At 36.7% G+C, this 15,387-nt stretch overlaps 1 protein-coding gene across 1 annotated transcript in view; it reads left to right on the top strand.

Annotated features, from left to right (window-relative positions):
- LOC139728602 (ryanodine receptor 2-like) overlaps positions 1-15,387 on the top strand; it is a 326,287-nt gene that overhangs the window by 272,037 nt on the left and 38,863 nt on the right. Inside the window, exons 103-110 of the mRNA XM_071639541.1 lie at positions 392-457; positions 983-1,062; positions 1,625-1,728; positions 2,737-2,794; positions 3,665-3,741; positions 5,151-5,230; positions 6,233-6,331; positions 7,277-7,560. Of these exons, the coding sequence (XP_071495642.1) occupies positions 392-457; positions 983-1,062; positions 1,625-1,728; positions 2,737-2,794; positions 3,665-3,741; positions 5,151-5,230; positions 6,233-6,331; positions 7,277-7,560 (848 nt within the window). The remainder of the gene's footprint in view (positions 1-391; positions 458-982; positions 1,063-1,624; positions 1,729-2,736; positions 2,795-3,664; positions 3,742-5,150; positions 5,231-6,232; positions 6,332-7,276; positions 7,561-15,387) is intronic.

Below are 15,387 nucleotides of genomic sequence, written 5' to 3'. Positions count from 1 at the left end.
AAATGATGTTTAGAATAATAGTAATGCTGATGATATGTTGATGACACAATGATGATGATTATGGTGATGAGATGATATTGATAATGATAGAGCAATAGGATGAAGACGGAGATGACGGCAAAAAAACATGCTTGAAACTGTATTTGTGATGATTTGTTGATTACCTGACTAATTCACTGATAGTCTTGCTGCATGCAATGTGCATATGGGATATATGCACTATTATCTCTTTCCAAAAATTTAGCGTTAATGAACGCACATGTATATGGTAAAAGTTATAGATCGGAATGCTGATACTAATACCTTGTTTAATTGTATCCAATGGCAAGTGTGAACACTCCTAGTTTGTACACATTTTCAAATTGGAATGTTTCCTTGCTTCTGTCTGCAGATGATCCTGAAGTTCTTTGACATGTTTTTGAAACTGAAAGACCTCTCTTCCAGCGAAGCTTTCAGGGTAAATAGAACTGTCTTGCAGTCTTTTTCACGCTGTATTATTCTATTCTCATGGCTATTGTGTGTTTGTTTGCTAGTATGAAGATGTAAAACAATTGATGACATACATACTTTCCTTCAATGAATACTTTGATCTGTGGTGGGTTTTTTTTTTCAGAATCTCCAGCAAGATTATGTCAAATTGTGCTTTATAACATACACACATAGATATTAATAGGAAGATGTATTAGACAGATACTTGTAGATAGGTAGATAGATAGATAGATAGATAGATAGATAGATAGATAGATAGATAGATAGATAGATAGATAGATAGAGACATCAAAAAGCTTGCAGTAACTACAAAGTTTACATGTCAGCTTCTAATAATACAGCCAATGGTACAATGTGACCTTTTTCTTTGTAGGAAAGTACCAAATTATCATTTTGGTACCTGTACTTTTTCTTTTTCATTTCACACTTTTTCTCATGTAATTTATTTGATACACCAATTTAAAAAGCTTTCCAAATATTATTTCTTCATCAGGAGTATGATGCCAATGGTGATGGCTGGATATCACACAAGGAATTCCAGAAGGCCATGGAAGCACAGAAGATGTACACCCAGTGAGTGTCACTTGTCCCAAGTCTGTCCTGAGGCTGCAATGAATACATAGGTGGAACTAACCAATAGGATGACACACAATCCCATAAAATGAATTTATTTCATTAGGTCCTTTCATGACAGAATATCAACCAAACCTCCTGTCTCTTTCTGCAGCACTTTATTTCAAAATTTGAACTTCATATTACAATATGATTGTCTCCATCAGTTCTGCTAGCAGTGGGTTTTGAGGAAAATTTACCTCTCCCAGCTTAGTGTGCTTGAGAACATATAGCTTTCCATGCACCATTTTATGGAGACTCAAGTGCTCTAATAGTGCAGAGTTCATGTACTTTCTTACCAAAACATATGAAACGCTGCATACAGGTATGTTCTGTGTGATGCTTGAAGTAGCATGAAACAATTTCTAATGTTAAGGTTAATAATGTCCTCAAGATTTGTGAGGATCCGATGTTGAATGGCCAAGTTTATTTTGGTTTTAGTCTAGACACAAAGGTCTGACAAATCTTGTCCTAATATTAAAACTACTTGCAACTAAGGACTGAATGATTTTATTTTCTACAGAGATGAGATTGAGTATCTGCTGAAGTGTGCTGACAGGAACAATGATGGACGGATCGACTTCAACGAGTTCACAGAGAGATTCCACGGACCAGCTCAGGACATCGGTAAGCCCTTCGGAGGTTGCAAGAGTACCTCTAGTGATGGGAAACAAAGTGCTTGTGTTCAAATTATGATAATCCACTATAGAGTTATGTTTAATGCAGGTTGAAGATCTCATTGCACCAGACTCAATCCCTTGTCTTCCCCAGAAAAACACTGCAACCTGGCAGTGGATAACACATGGTAGACAATCTTATGCTCACACCCAAACCTGACTTTTCCCCAAATGTGGTCTTTTACTCAGCAGGTCAAGTCTATGAACAATCACACGGGGAAGGGTTTTTTTTCTCTCTCTCCACAAAGATTCAAGAAATTTTCTAATTTGCCACCAAAAGTGTGATATGGTCTTGTCTATGATTTTTATCAGTTAAAGTATGTCTCCCTGCCAAAAGAGTAATGTGATAAAATGCTATGGGAACCTGTGACTGACAAGGCAAAAGCAACAGACTTATGAACATAGTTCTGACACTCCAGTGGGGTGAAAGGTCTCGTTTGATTGGCTTAGGGAAAAAAAGTTTTCCATGTTGTTTTGTTCTATTATTGTGTCATGTACCTAGTCACTACATGGGCCATTCTGCAAATACATACCTTCATGACGGCCATTTTTTCAATGACTTGTGTACAGGTAGTTATACATATAGTCGTAGTGGAATATAGGTTGTAAAAGTCATATGTTAATAAATTTGCTAGAAAATAATTATTCATTACAGTACATTTAGGATAATTTTGTTTGCAGTGTCATGTGATATGACACTCAAAATTTTGCCGATAGTTAGAATCACTATTGTTTTTTGTAAAATGTCTCTACCTTGAATTTTGCCTTCACTCAATGAGCTTTATATTGCAATTCATGAAGATCACATGACTATTTACAACCAATCAGATATTCTGCCACTTAACCTAATGTGCCATTACACATATGCAGCTTATTGCTGGTAAACTTGTCAAAGCTGTTGATAGTGTCAATGTGGACCAAGGTTCATCATGTTTGCTTTGAATCTGTTTTCACACAGGCTTCAATCTCGCTGTGCTGCTTACCAATCTTGCTGACCACATGCCCAATGACAGAAGGTAAGAACACCTCTCTTGGTGGTGGGGGGGGGGGGGAGATAGCAATTAGGGACAAATATTGATAATTGAAATAAAAAAGCCTCTCTCTCTTTCTTCTGCACAACTCGTCCGTTAGACTAATTGAGACATATGCTTTGTTTCAATGAATGTTGTCAGTTTGGGGTATATCTGTGAAAAAGTATTGCTATATTTGCATTTGTGTTATTACAGTATACTCAGTAATATGTTGATGTGGAGAATGCCATTTCCATCATAAGTTATCATAGAAGTTTACATATTTGTGTCAAATTGGTGGGATAATCTGAAGACTAATCCAAAACTAGGTCTGATCAGCAGCAACAATTACAAGATGCAAGAACACCAGAATCAAAGGGGATTGATGTTGGATTGGACAGACAGAGGTTAATATCTACTACATGTTACACATCATAGTGCACATGTTACATGTATGTCTCTGAAATACACATTGTAACAATATATATTTGTCATTCAAACAAACAAAAATCACAAAGCCTTGATATATCTGCCAAATTTGATTATACATTTGAATGTCCTTTATTTTGAAATGAAATAAACCAGCAATTGTATGCATATATATATATATATATATATACATGTATATTTTTAAAAAGCGTCAGACACTACCAATTAATTTCTTTATCTTTTGGAACGTAGTGTGATGATCATCTTTATCTTTTCATGCGTAAGTTTAAACTCTTGCATATTCCAGGAATCTGAATATTTCCTTATTAAAACTTTCATAGTGTAGATTATAATGTGTAATTTGTTGTAATGTGTCATAATGCAATTTATATTTTCATTGCCGTTTCATCATTATGTCTGGTCATGTCATTCTTTTGAATCCTACAGATTGGAACGTTTCCTGTTGCAGGCTGAGAGTCTTTTGACATACTTTGAACCCTACCTCGGACGGATTGAAATCATGGGTGTGTTCTCAGAATTTTTTTTCTGTTTTCTTTTTAGATTTCAATAACTGGCAACCTTTCCAGAACCACCATGTGACCTACTATTGATGTTCTGTTCAAAACAGGTTGTCAATGGTGATAGCACAAAGTACGAGAGGAGTAAAGGTCTTGTGATATTTATTACACATCACCAATTCAGAAGACGTCTAAGCGACATATTTTGTATCACTTTATTTCTCTCTTTTTCTGCAGCACTAAGCTCTGCCACCCCCCCCCCCCAAAAAAAAAAGAAAATAAACAAACAAACAGACAACTCTCATGTCTTTCATGATGTCATCAACAAAAGTCATCATGGACACATAGCCAAAATTGAATGTCAGAGGACCTTTAACCATAAAAGGGCCGGGGGGGGGGAATCCCCCCCCCCTGGACGTTTCGCTTCTTGGCTTTGTTTGTTCAAGTCTCGCGCAACTTTTGAGACCAAATTTGCAACGTCCGCGCATACTTTTGCGAAGCCACGCCCATTTTTGTAACGGAATGTCGCCCCAAAACGGGCACAATTGTGTGATTTTGTGTACATTCCTATGGAAAACAGTGCTCCGTCATGAAAGTCATAAAAACCTGATTATTTTTACAATAAATCACTTTCATTGATTAATTTAGTGCTAATTTTGGTACAAAAGTGGTCAGTGACAATTTCCAATGAAAAAACAAAGAAAAAACAAAAGTTGAAAAACTATGAAATACATAAGAAATTCTGAAAACAATAAAATACATAAGAATTTAAATGAGTTTTGGAAGTTTTTGTGATGTGCAATTGTTGAATATGCTAAAAACAGATTTACAGATCAAAAATTAGACTCTCAATGCTTTTAATTAGGCTAAAATATGATCTTGAGCTTAATTTGCATAATTACTCAATTGAAATTAGAAATTGATTGTTTCAAAAAATCTTATGACACAATCTTGTAGATTATGACACCCCCCCCCCCCCCCCCCCCCCCCCCCCCCCCCCCCCCCCCCCCCCCCCCCCCCCCGGTCTGAGCATAGCCAAAATGGATCCAAGTCCAATTTTTCACCATGATACAGTGACACCTGTCTGTAAACTAAGATCAATATAATGGTCTTCCTGATTTGAGAGTATCTATTTAGTAGTAAGATGCATGTAACTTTAGTGTCTTCTTTGATTGCTCTGTGAAATTTCCCTGATGTTGGCGGAGGAATGTTGGCAGCCCTGTACATACTGTACATGTAGCGGAGGTAGTCATACCTTGCAACTTGCTAATCAGTTCACTTTCTTTGTGCTTCACAAGACTATTCTTTGAACCTTCTTATTGAGTAACCCAGTGAATAATGTCAGTTACTTTGTAATGTGGAAAGACCTAAGAGTAGTTTGATGTTGTTGTTGTTGTTTTTGTTATATCTTGTAGGTAGCAGCAGAAGAATTGAAAGAGTGTACTTCAAGATCACAGAGTCACACAAGGCACAATGGGAGAAGCCACAAATCAAGGTATTTCTTCTTCTGTGAAAGGTCATTCCAAGTTCATGGTGATGATCATTGTGTGAAAAAAAAATGTATGGCATTGTTCTGGATGTACGTGTGAATGAAGAATTCTTGTCATGATTGTAGAGGTAGCTGTGGGCAGAATGTAGCTCAAGCTCATTGTTCACTGTTGACCCACACATCTGTAACATCTCTCTCTAATTGCATACATTGTATATCCAAGGTTCTGCAAATATATGTGGCTTACAAAAGGTACATTGTAGCTGTAGATCTTCTCTCGATTTTTAATGTTAAATGGTGTAAGGCTGTGTTATGGTACAGTATGCTTAGCAGATGATCACTGTTCACAATAATTACTTGAAAAGAAACACCTCATTTAAAGACAAGTTGTAGTTTTTAATGTACAGTATTGTATCTGATTTTCATTGATTGATTGATTCATTCATTCATTCGTTCATCCATTCATCCATCTTCATTGGTCTATGTCAGACATAGAAATTTAGTTTCCATTGACATTTCATTGTACCAAAATAATCATGACAATTCAAACATATCTCGCATCACAATTACATATGTCTATGACAGGCACAATGAATACAAACAACACCCTACAAATCTATAGTTGTATAATACATGAACCCTTGATGGGCCTTCTACAAGTAATAGACAGCCATGAAGTATTTAGATGTTAATACATTAATGTATCTTGTATGATATAGAGGGTGTATTTGTCATTTCTTTTTACATTGGTGATGTAAGTTTCCCTTAACTCTGTGTAGCTCCTTATATGAACTGACTTTTGATTCATCAGTAGCTTTGTATTATGACCCCATATGTACTTAGTAGCCATTTTATATTCAAGGTGCATTTGACCATCAGTGTATGAAGGAATTACGTGTTTCTTTTTTGAATTATGAACTATACTAAAGTACAGTATGCACAGTATACAAGTACATTGCATGACCAACCTTTTGTATTTTGTTTGTGTGTGTATGTTGTCGAGCACAGGAGTCCAAACAGCAGTTTCTCCATGAAGTGGTCAATGAGGGAGGTGAAAAGGAGAAGTTGGAGGACTTTGTCAACTTCTGTGAAGACACCATCTTTGAGGTATGGGGGAAATGTGCATCTCTTGAATTTGAAACAAAAGGGTTAATCTATTCAGTGGGGAATAAAAACCATTAGAAAGCATAGCATAGATGTAATTGTGAATATGGATGATTATCATGTGTTCCTGGATATTTCAATGGTATATAGTACAAATATGATTCGCTCCCCAACCCCCTTTTTTCCCTACATGGGTAGAGTACTTTGGGGCTGTACCCTATCATAAGTTTACTCTGCTTCAGGAATCATTTGCTTTTTTCCAATATTATTATCAAATGGTATATGTTGGATCATAATACTACATACACGGTATTCCATCCTTTCTCAGGTTATACATATGTTCAGAAGCAATCAGCTTGTAAGGATCTCCAGTATCTCTTTCTACCAAAACTGGATGATTAGACGTGATACTGAGCTCAGTGTAAAGTGCACAGACCTGGGGGCACTGTGGTATAGTGGATAAGACTCTTGCCTTGGAAATGGAGGTCCTGAGTTCAAGTCTTAGCAAGTGCTTACATTCTTGGATATCAGATGTTTTACCCGCATTATCCCTCACAAACCAGATGAAGAAATGGGTACCTGGCAATGCTGGGACAATGATAATGCCCTCTTGAAAACCAGTGCTAGTACACACTGTACTGAAGAGGCTACCCTGGGTAAATAATAATACTCAGTGCATGACTGTAAAGTGTGGAGGTACTGTATGTGATGCACCTACTATACTGTCCGTATATTGGTTATGTCGTAAACAATACGGTCACCTCCAGTGACTCAAGACTTGCATTGCTTAACGACAGAAAAGTGGATTCCATTCCAGATTGTGAATTATATAATTCATTATTAAATAACAGTTTCAGTGATAATTACAATTGCTCCTGTGAAGGGTCATGGCAAGGTATTGAATTCTCCTGAGTTTACATGTAACCATTCCATACCTTACCCCAACAGATGCAGCATGCTACCAGCATCAGTGATACTGGGGACAGCCTGGCGGAGATCTTCATGAATTTGACCGTTGGCGCCAACCGGGACTCCCAGAGCTGGCTGGTGTGGGCGGTGCGGGGCATTCGCCCGTCAAACATCCGTCGGCTGACCGGCGAGTTCTTCAGCAGCTCTCAGTACAACATCAGCAAGATTCGCAGCATGTCCCTGCTCCGAATCTCATTCTCCTGCATCAAGCTCGTCTTCGTCCTCGTCTTCAAGCTCTTCAAGTTTTCCTTCTTCGTTGTCGGGTGAGTCTCATATGGGAGATTTCTCTCTATATATGATTGTTGTGTGGAGGGCACCACTAGATATCAATATATCAATGTGTCTTGATGTTCCTGCTGTTTCTTTAGTGCATGTCATATTTTTGTGCATGTATCAGTTATGTGGCAGGATGTGTGTGTCTGTGTGTGCATGGGTGTGAGAAAGGGTGTTAGTGTTTAATGTCAGTGTATGTTGATGCAGACGTGGCATTTCTTATGTGATGATGATGGTGATGATGAAGATGATTCACAGCATTTGTATGGCACCACATACATGTACATGTACATGTATGTGTTTTGAAAAACATATACACCTCCAAGAGTTACTAATTGAATGTCTGGAGAAAAAAGTGAGTCTTCACTGAAGCTTTGAAGTGCTCCAAATTATGCATACCTGTACCAGTAAGTGCCAAGGAGTGAAATATTTGATTTGATCTTATTCTGTGAATGATCTTTTCTCTTTGAAGAGGGAGTAATCCACAGTATGTACATGATTTACAGTCTATTATGTTTCTGTGGAAACAATGTACAGTGTGCAGAATGTGTTGCTGGTATGCAGGTGCAATGAATCTTCATTTGAGTACAAGTCATGGGTTCTTCAACACTTTAGATATGTTCTTTTATCTATGTACATAATATATTTGGGTCTGCAAATGATGTATTTGGCTTCTGTTTATTGTTCTGCAAACTGAGAGGATATGTTACATGACTCTAGAGGAAACATGGTGACAAGATGGTTTCATGTTTCCATCCTGTCATGACTCTTGGAGGGCATTCGCTCTTGCAAGGAATTCAGCTGTAATCATGTTTCTGGAGATACTGAGATCACACACAGAAGTGAGAACTGCAGATGACAGTCCATATAAAGCTGTACACACACACACCATGGAGTATGTGTCTATCAAACACACAACTTGTGAGACCCTTTACATACACTCGTACATATTCTAACAAGCATAATGGCAGATAGGAATACAAGGTCAATCTAGACTTCACCCTCTCAAATGTGTATAGGTCCACACAATTGAGTTGACACTCAAGAGTTTAAAAGTCCTGTAAGTTTTGCCTGGAGAAGCAAAAGGTCATTGCACTTGAAAGAATTGTGAGCCACAAAGAGATTGTGATCATCTTTTCACTTGTCAACCATCATCCTAGAGTGCACAACTCCAAAACTTGTCACAGGTTAATTACATTTAACTCCTTGCCCCCGGGATTGCAATGGATGCTGTGCAAAGTCTTTAGCAGTTTCAGCATCTGGTAGGGAAAGGATTAACCTTAGTCCTGATCTTCTTCACACCTGTTCTTAGTCCCAGAGTAAATATGTTTAAATCTTATCTGGACCACCACAAACAAGAAGTAGGCCTACAAGGGCTTTATAATTGTCTCTTTATGAAGAGACCTTGAGAGTCGGTTGTTATTTTATGCATGTCTTGTTGGCTGATAGACTTAAAAACAATTGGCATTTCCCAGTTTTCACATGCTTGGTATGTTAATGTCATTTTCACAGTGCTGTTGAAAAATACATTTCCTGGTCATGTAGGCCTGCATTAAACCACCCAAGTCCCAGAAACTGTATTTCTGTGGTTTGGTCCTGCATCTTTTAGTCCTAATTCATAACTTTTCATTGTAATTGTTTCATGGAGTAGAGTAAAACACACAAAAAAACAAAAACAAAAACAAAAAAAGCTTTCATATGAGCCTTTTGTTGTTCAGTAATATTTTTGGTCCTTTTGGTTTTGGAATTTTCAAAAGCCTCGTAATAACTAAATTATACATAGTGTTCCTTTGAAACTGGCAAACATGATTTTGTTGAGTGAAGTTCCTGATTCTCTTTCACGTTAGCACATTGCCATAAATTTCTTCATTGATTTTGTGCAGATTGAATGAAATGAGTCAGGTCTATTTGATCTTTCCGAGGTGCCAATTTAAGAATTGTTTTCCTAGGATGTGATTGGATGAGCAAGACTGTTCGTAAGTTGTGATAGCAGGGCTGCCAACATTGCATGAGAGTTTGTCATGATACACTGTGAGGGAGTGAGCGACCAAATCCAATCAATCAAAGCAATAATGGTGGTGGGAGGGGGGTCATTGGAGATGGTCAGCGGAGTGTCCCCCCCCCCCCCCCCCTTTCCACTGAAGGGAACTTTGACAATTTTACATTTTAAATGGTGCACTCTGGCACATACTGTGTACTTCAGTAAAGATTTCAGCACATGCATAGAGAGAGCTCGTGTCTGTGGGAAAATCTCAAAAGTTTGGGCTTGGGCATATTGAATGCTTGAATTATCAGAGATTTTGGAGACATTTCTGTTTTTTTTACTTTCTGCTTTTTTGGTTCAGCTTAAGAATTCTTGCATCAGACTGAGACAGTTAAAATTTGAGGAATTGCGCGATTATCACGCTACTTGCGTGAGAGTTGGCAGCACTGTGATAGTGATAGGACACATACAATGTATTTGTGCTAAATTTGATAGGTGTCAAGATGAACTGATTGCAGTGGGGAGAGGTGTATTAGACTTGTGTGTGGATGTGGTCTCTGCGCATGTTTGTGGTTTCAGATGAGGGTGTGTTGAATGAATGTGGTCTGCATGGAAGGCATAGTACAATCTGTGCAGTGTGTGCATTCGTATGCACTGTAAGTATACATATACAGGCATAGCGTTTAGGTGTTTGTATTCATTAATCATTCCATTTGTTTGTCAAGGACTGGTGACGTAAGCACACAATGTCTCTCTTTTTAGTAATGATAGTGTGTGTGCCAGCTGATAGCCTCAGTCTGTATTCACAAATGCTATAGCCACCATCTGCAACACTCCTATTCATGTAAGCATGGTGACATTCAGTGATATTTGCAATGTGTACACAAGAATGATACATTATAATTGACAGGGAGTTTAAGTCCTGATGTGCTAAGTGGCAGGAGGTTAGTTCTTTAAACACCAGAAAAGTCTCTTCCTTTTATAATATACAAGTCAATCACAGTGGACTTGAGAGTGTGAAATGTTTACTAGTTTGTATAGAACAAAAACATCTTAATAGGAATCATATATCAAACGTTTCTAAAAGTGAAAATCCACTCCTTAGTTGGTCATGTAAACTTTGATAGATAGTTTATCAAAGGAACCAAACAGTAGAAATATATTTAAATGCACACATACAACTAGAAGGGTTATATGGAGGCCCAAAATTTCATGTGTTGTAATGAAACTGGTTTTAATAGTCACAATCATATGCAAATTGGAGTGATGTCATCGCCTCACAATTGTATGTATTGTCTTGTACATGTTGAATGGAGAGAAAAAAATCAATATCATACCAAAAAGGTTTTTGGTCAACAACCTCGCAGAGCATACAACCCCTTCCCCTTGAGTCATCATTGCTATATGGGTCATTCTTATTCTTCGCTAAGTGTATATTTCTGTGTCCCGCTAGTTTAAAGGTAATGTGTACAAAAATAGAAGGTCATTTAATTACTTTCTGTTCTGTTTACATTCATATAATTAAGATAACATACAAAAAATCAGGATGAATTGTTTATCCTGACCTATTATTTTAATTTTCCTGTATCCGTACCACTGAAAACCCCATGTCCGAGTGATACTACATATAAATATCCTTATGTCGCATTTCAAGATTGAAGCATGTTGAAACGTTTTTAAATGCTTATTCATTTCATTTCAGCACGTACTATTGAATTATTAGCATAAGATATACCAATATCAAACGATTCAAGAAAAAAATTAAATTAATAATTTAAAATTGCGTGTCCTGCCATTTTGCGTCATCTCTGTCACGAACATTTAGGGTGCCATTAACAAAAAATGTCAGTACCCTAAGTATCGATTTTAGTGCTACATGACAGTTACATGCTGAAGTTGAAGAACTCACATGGTTTTCCCCCTATTTTGATCAAGAAAGTTACAATTTTTTTTGAAATTTGTGACAAAAGCCATGACGTACCTTTTTTCAGCGTCATCTCTGAACGCTTAAGATTACATATCAAATCAAATCAACCCTATTCTAACTGGGCTATTTGAGACCAAGTGTTTACTGAGGGGGAGTCAATTTGACCCCCCCCCCCCTTCAGATTTCCGCCGCCGATCGCACGATCACAGCGAAATTTTGCCTGAAGATAGAGCTGGATGTCAACTACAAGATTATATGGTCATACAATAGAAAAATATTGCCTTTCTATTTTTAATAAATTAATTATACAAATTTGTGCATGAAATCATATTTTCACCTATAACTCCATTAAAAAGACTGGAGGATTGCTAAATCTTTGTGTCAGAATTCCTCAAGACACATCAAACAATTTTCGTGTAAAAAAATAGCGCAATCGAAATCAATTTCTTTTGTTTTTTATTGTTTTGTTAATTTCTTACGTATTTTATTGTTTTTTCGACCTTTTGTTTTCTATTGTTTTTTTGCCGAAATTTGTTGCAGGCACTTTTTCGGGCTTATCTTCACTAAAATTGATTAATTTCAATGGTTAAAAGTTGAAATAATCTAATTTATATCAATTTAACCAAAAAACACAATTTGCATTGGATTTGCACACGATATCATGAATTTGAGCTGTTTTGGGGTTGACATGCATATGCAAAACATTACATAACTTCAAAATGGTGTACCCGGATGTCGCAAATTTGGTCTCAAAATATGCAGGAGGCTTCAATGAAAAAAGTTGTGAAACAATGCGGCAGAATCTTTGCGCGTTGCGAAATCGTGGCGCAAAACGTCGAGGGGGGGTCAATTTTGGTGGCAAAACAGGAGAAAAGATCATACCCTCTACCAGTACACACGGTTCTTACCGCAGGTGAATGGATTAGGAAGATGATATGAGACCGTTAACTGTTGGACCCGTCATCTCCGTCACGTCATCTCCATCACGAAAAGTGACGGAGATGATGTTGAGGGAATTTTTTCTTTAGTACAAACTTACAATAAAGTGATATTAAAAAATATATGGTATTAATCATATTGGAAGTCCTTTAACCACTGCTACTTTTTTTTGATTCAGTTGCATCAAATATCTATCCTTATATTTGTCTATGCCATATTACATTACAAAATGTCATCTCCATGACATCATCTTCGTCACGTCACATTTTGCATATATTTATTACGGCAACACTAAAAATTAAAAGTTATTTTAATTGAGGAAACACCCCATGCCCGTATTAAATGTAGTCAACATTCGTTGTGATTTTCCCACTTTATGAAAGGTTTTCCATTTCTTAGACACTTTTTCTTTTAATAATTTGTAAGGCCAAAAATATACACTTAGTGAAGAATGACCCATATATAACCATGCTCTATCTTTTGTATTGGAAATGGCATATTCTCCACTGTTTCAGTCCATATAGTTGCCTTTGTACCAAAAACCATCTAAAGATATAGCATGATGGATCGCCAAACATGACCTCTGTATCAGCATGTTTCTTTCTGATTACTCTGCATACACTTTGCAATGTCTGTTACCTTGTGCGGTTAACAAATAGTGTCATGTTCTTTGTGAATCTCTGCCCACAAAGTTTTCACATTCAGTTTTCTTTTCTTTTTTCTTCTTTTTTTGTTGTTGTTGTTGTCTATTGTACAATCAACCGAGTCAGTGTCAGTATGTGGAACTTCTAGTTGGGAGTAACAATGATCATAATTGATGCCATGCCAATAATGCAATTTGTACATGACGATGCATGACACAAGTGTACACAACATGTTAAAAATGATCATTCATGCATCAACATCTGTGCATAGCTGAAATCCGCAGACAGATCTGTAATGTGTACACAATGACAGGAAATTCATTATTTTGCAAATGTGGAATTGATCTTTACTCCGTAGTGCTATAATGTTTCATATCTCTTGCCCTCCAGTGTGGGGGATGTGCAACAGTGAAGTTTGTTTTCATCAAAAATGAAACTATGGATTTGTGGAGGAGATAAATGGTGGTTTTCTGTTTGTCTTGGTTTGTGGGGGAGGGGGCTGTAATTTAATTCCCGTCAAAGCAAGTTATATTCTTGATTTAAAGCCAGATAAACTTCCGGAAGGCAAAAATGTCATTATTCTTTCATAAATCATTGTTGGAAGACTGGATATGTCTAAGGGAAAGTGACACTATCCTCTTCCTGAATTTGGTATTTTTAATTTCTCTCTACTGTAAGTTTTCCATGTGCTGTAATTGATGTATATTATGATATAATGATGTATAGTACTTCGATTAGATCTGACACACAAGACAAAGTTGACATCTCAGTATGTAATATCGCTGAATATATTCATAAGATTGGAATTTCAACTGTGTAAAAATTCATTGTGGCACAATCAGTTGAAAATTGTGGTTTTATCAGACTTTCACCGCCTAAGGATCTGCAAGCTCTATCTGATGATGAAACTATCTTTAGCAGGTGATCTACAGTCTCATCAAACAGTAATTTTTCACTTTGATATTGTGCAAAAGTGAACTTTTACACAGTTTGTATGTAATTCATTCATGGTTACATTTGAACAGCCATCCTTTCAATTTAGCATTTTTATCATGATAGTAAGATAAATCTTTCACAACATTCACGTCATGATAGTAATGTATCACAGTGACAGTTGTGAATAAGGATAGTGATGTGTGATGTCTGCAGTAACACACTGGGAAAGTGGGCAGGAAGAGCTGTGTGGTGGCCTATGCACATTTTAGGACTAGCGCCCTCTTGTGATGATTTTTAGTTCACTGTGAACACAGGAAAAAAGATCATAACCTGTCACTTGATGTATTTTCTCCTGGTCAATAATTTAATTTCAAATCTCAAAGGGATAATGTCATCACCTCAAAACTCACTTAAAGAGTTTGCCCACTAAAATATTACACAAACATAAAACAGGTTGTTGTTCATTGATTCAGCAACTACATTGTACAACCCCTACTTATCCTGCACGTCATTATTCTGATGTTATTATGACACAGCGATATTTTTAATGTAAATAAGTAAAGGGCAAAGTTCTTTTTTTTTTCATGCCAAACAAAGTTCAAGAAGATACACGTTTGTGTGCAGGTCAAAGAGAGACTTCGGAGGCACTAATTTTGTGACGTCATCAAATTTACAAATGTGGTTATGACTTTCATTGTTGTATAAAATACATATGAAACTTTGAAATCCCATTATTTACCCAATTTTGATGAAATTTGATTCAGAGCAAATTTCAACTGTAGATGATTTCAGAGAAGTGTTTTCATAACCCACTATCTGCACATGGTGTGAATGAGGGTATTATACAAATGTAGAAATCATATTACAAAATCTTGGGAATTGAACTACTTCCTCATTTTTTGAAGTATTGATTTTGGTAGAGTGATCGACCGCTATCATAGGTAGATATGCTAGATACCTTTTTTTTTTTTTTGTCAGTATAGAGTAATGCGTTGCCATGGTAACAGCAAATTTTAATGAAAATGATACCAAAATGTTGTGGATCAAACTATTCTCAGTTTTAAAGCAATTCAGTTAAGGCTCAATACATGTGATTAATGTAATGTGTAATTGTGCAAGACACCTTTTTTTTTGTGAGTGTTAAGAAATCTGCTGCCATTGCAACAGCAGTTCAATATACAAATAATACAAAATTTTGTGGATCAAATGGCTCTCTCACTTTTTGACCATTTGCGTTGGAATTTGGGTCATATGATTACTATAGTACAGTATGTTATCATGCAAGACACGTTTTTTGAAGTGTCAACATACGCGTGGCCATGGCAATAACATGTTTTAAAGTCGTACAAAATTACGTGGATTGAGATAATGACCTCGATTTTTTAGT

This window comes from Diadema antillarum, unplaced genomic scaffold, assembly GCF_040938485.1.
Source record: "Diadema antillarum isolate AM-2024a unplaced genomic scaffold, OU_Dant_1.0 seq00000187_RagTag, whole genome shotgun sequence".
Lineage (NCBI taxonomy): Eukaryota > Metazoa > Echinodermata > Echinoidea > Diadematoida > Diadematidae > Diadema > Diadema antillarum.
The sequence above is the reverse complement of the archived record's forward strand: the minus strand, read 5'-3'. Positions and strand labels throughout refer to the sequence as shown.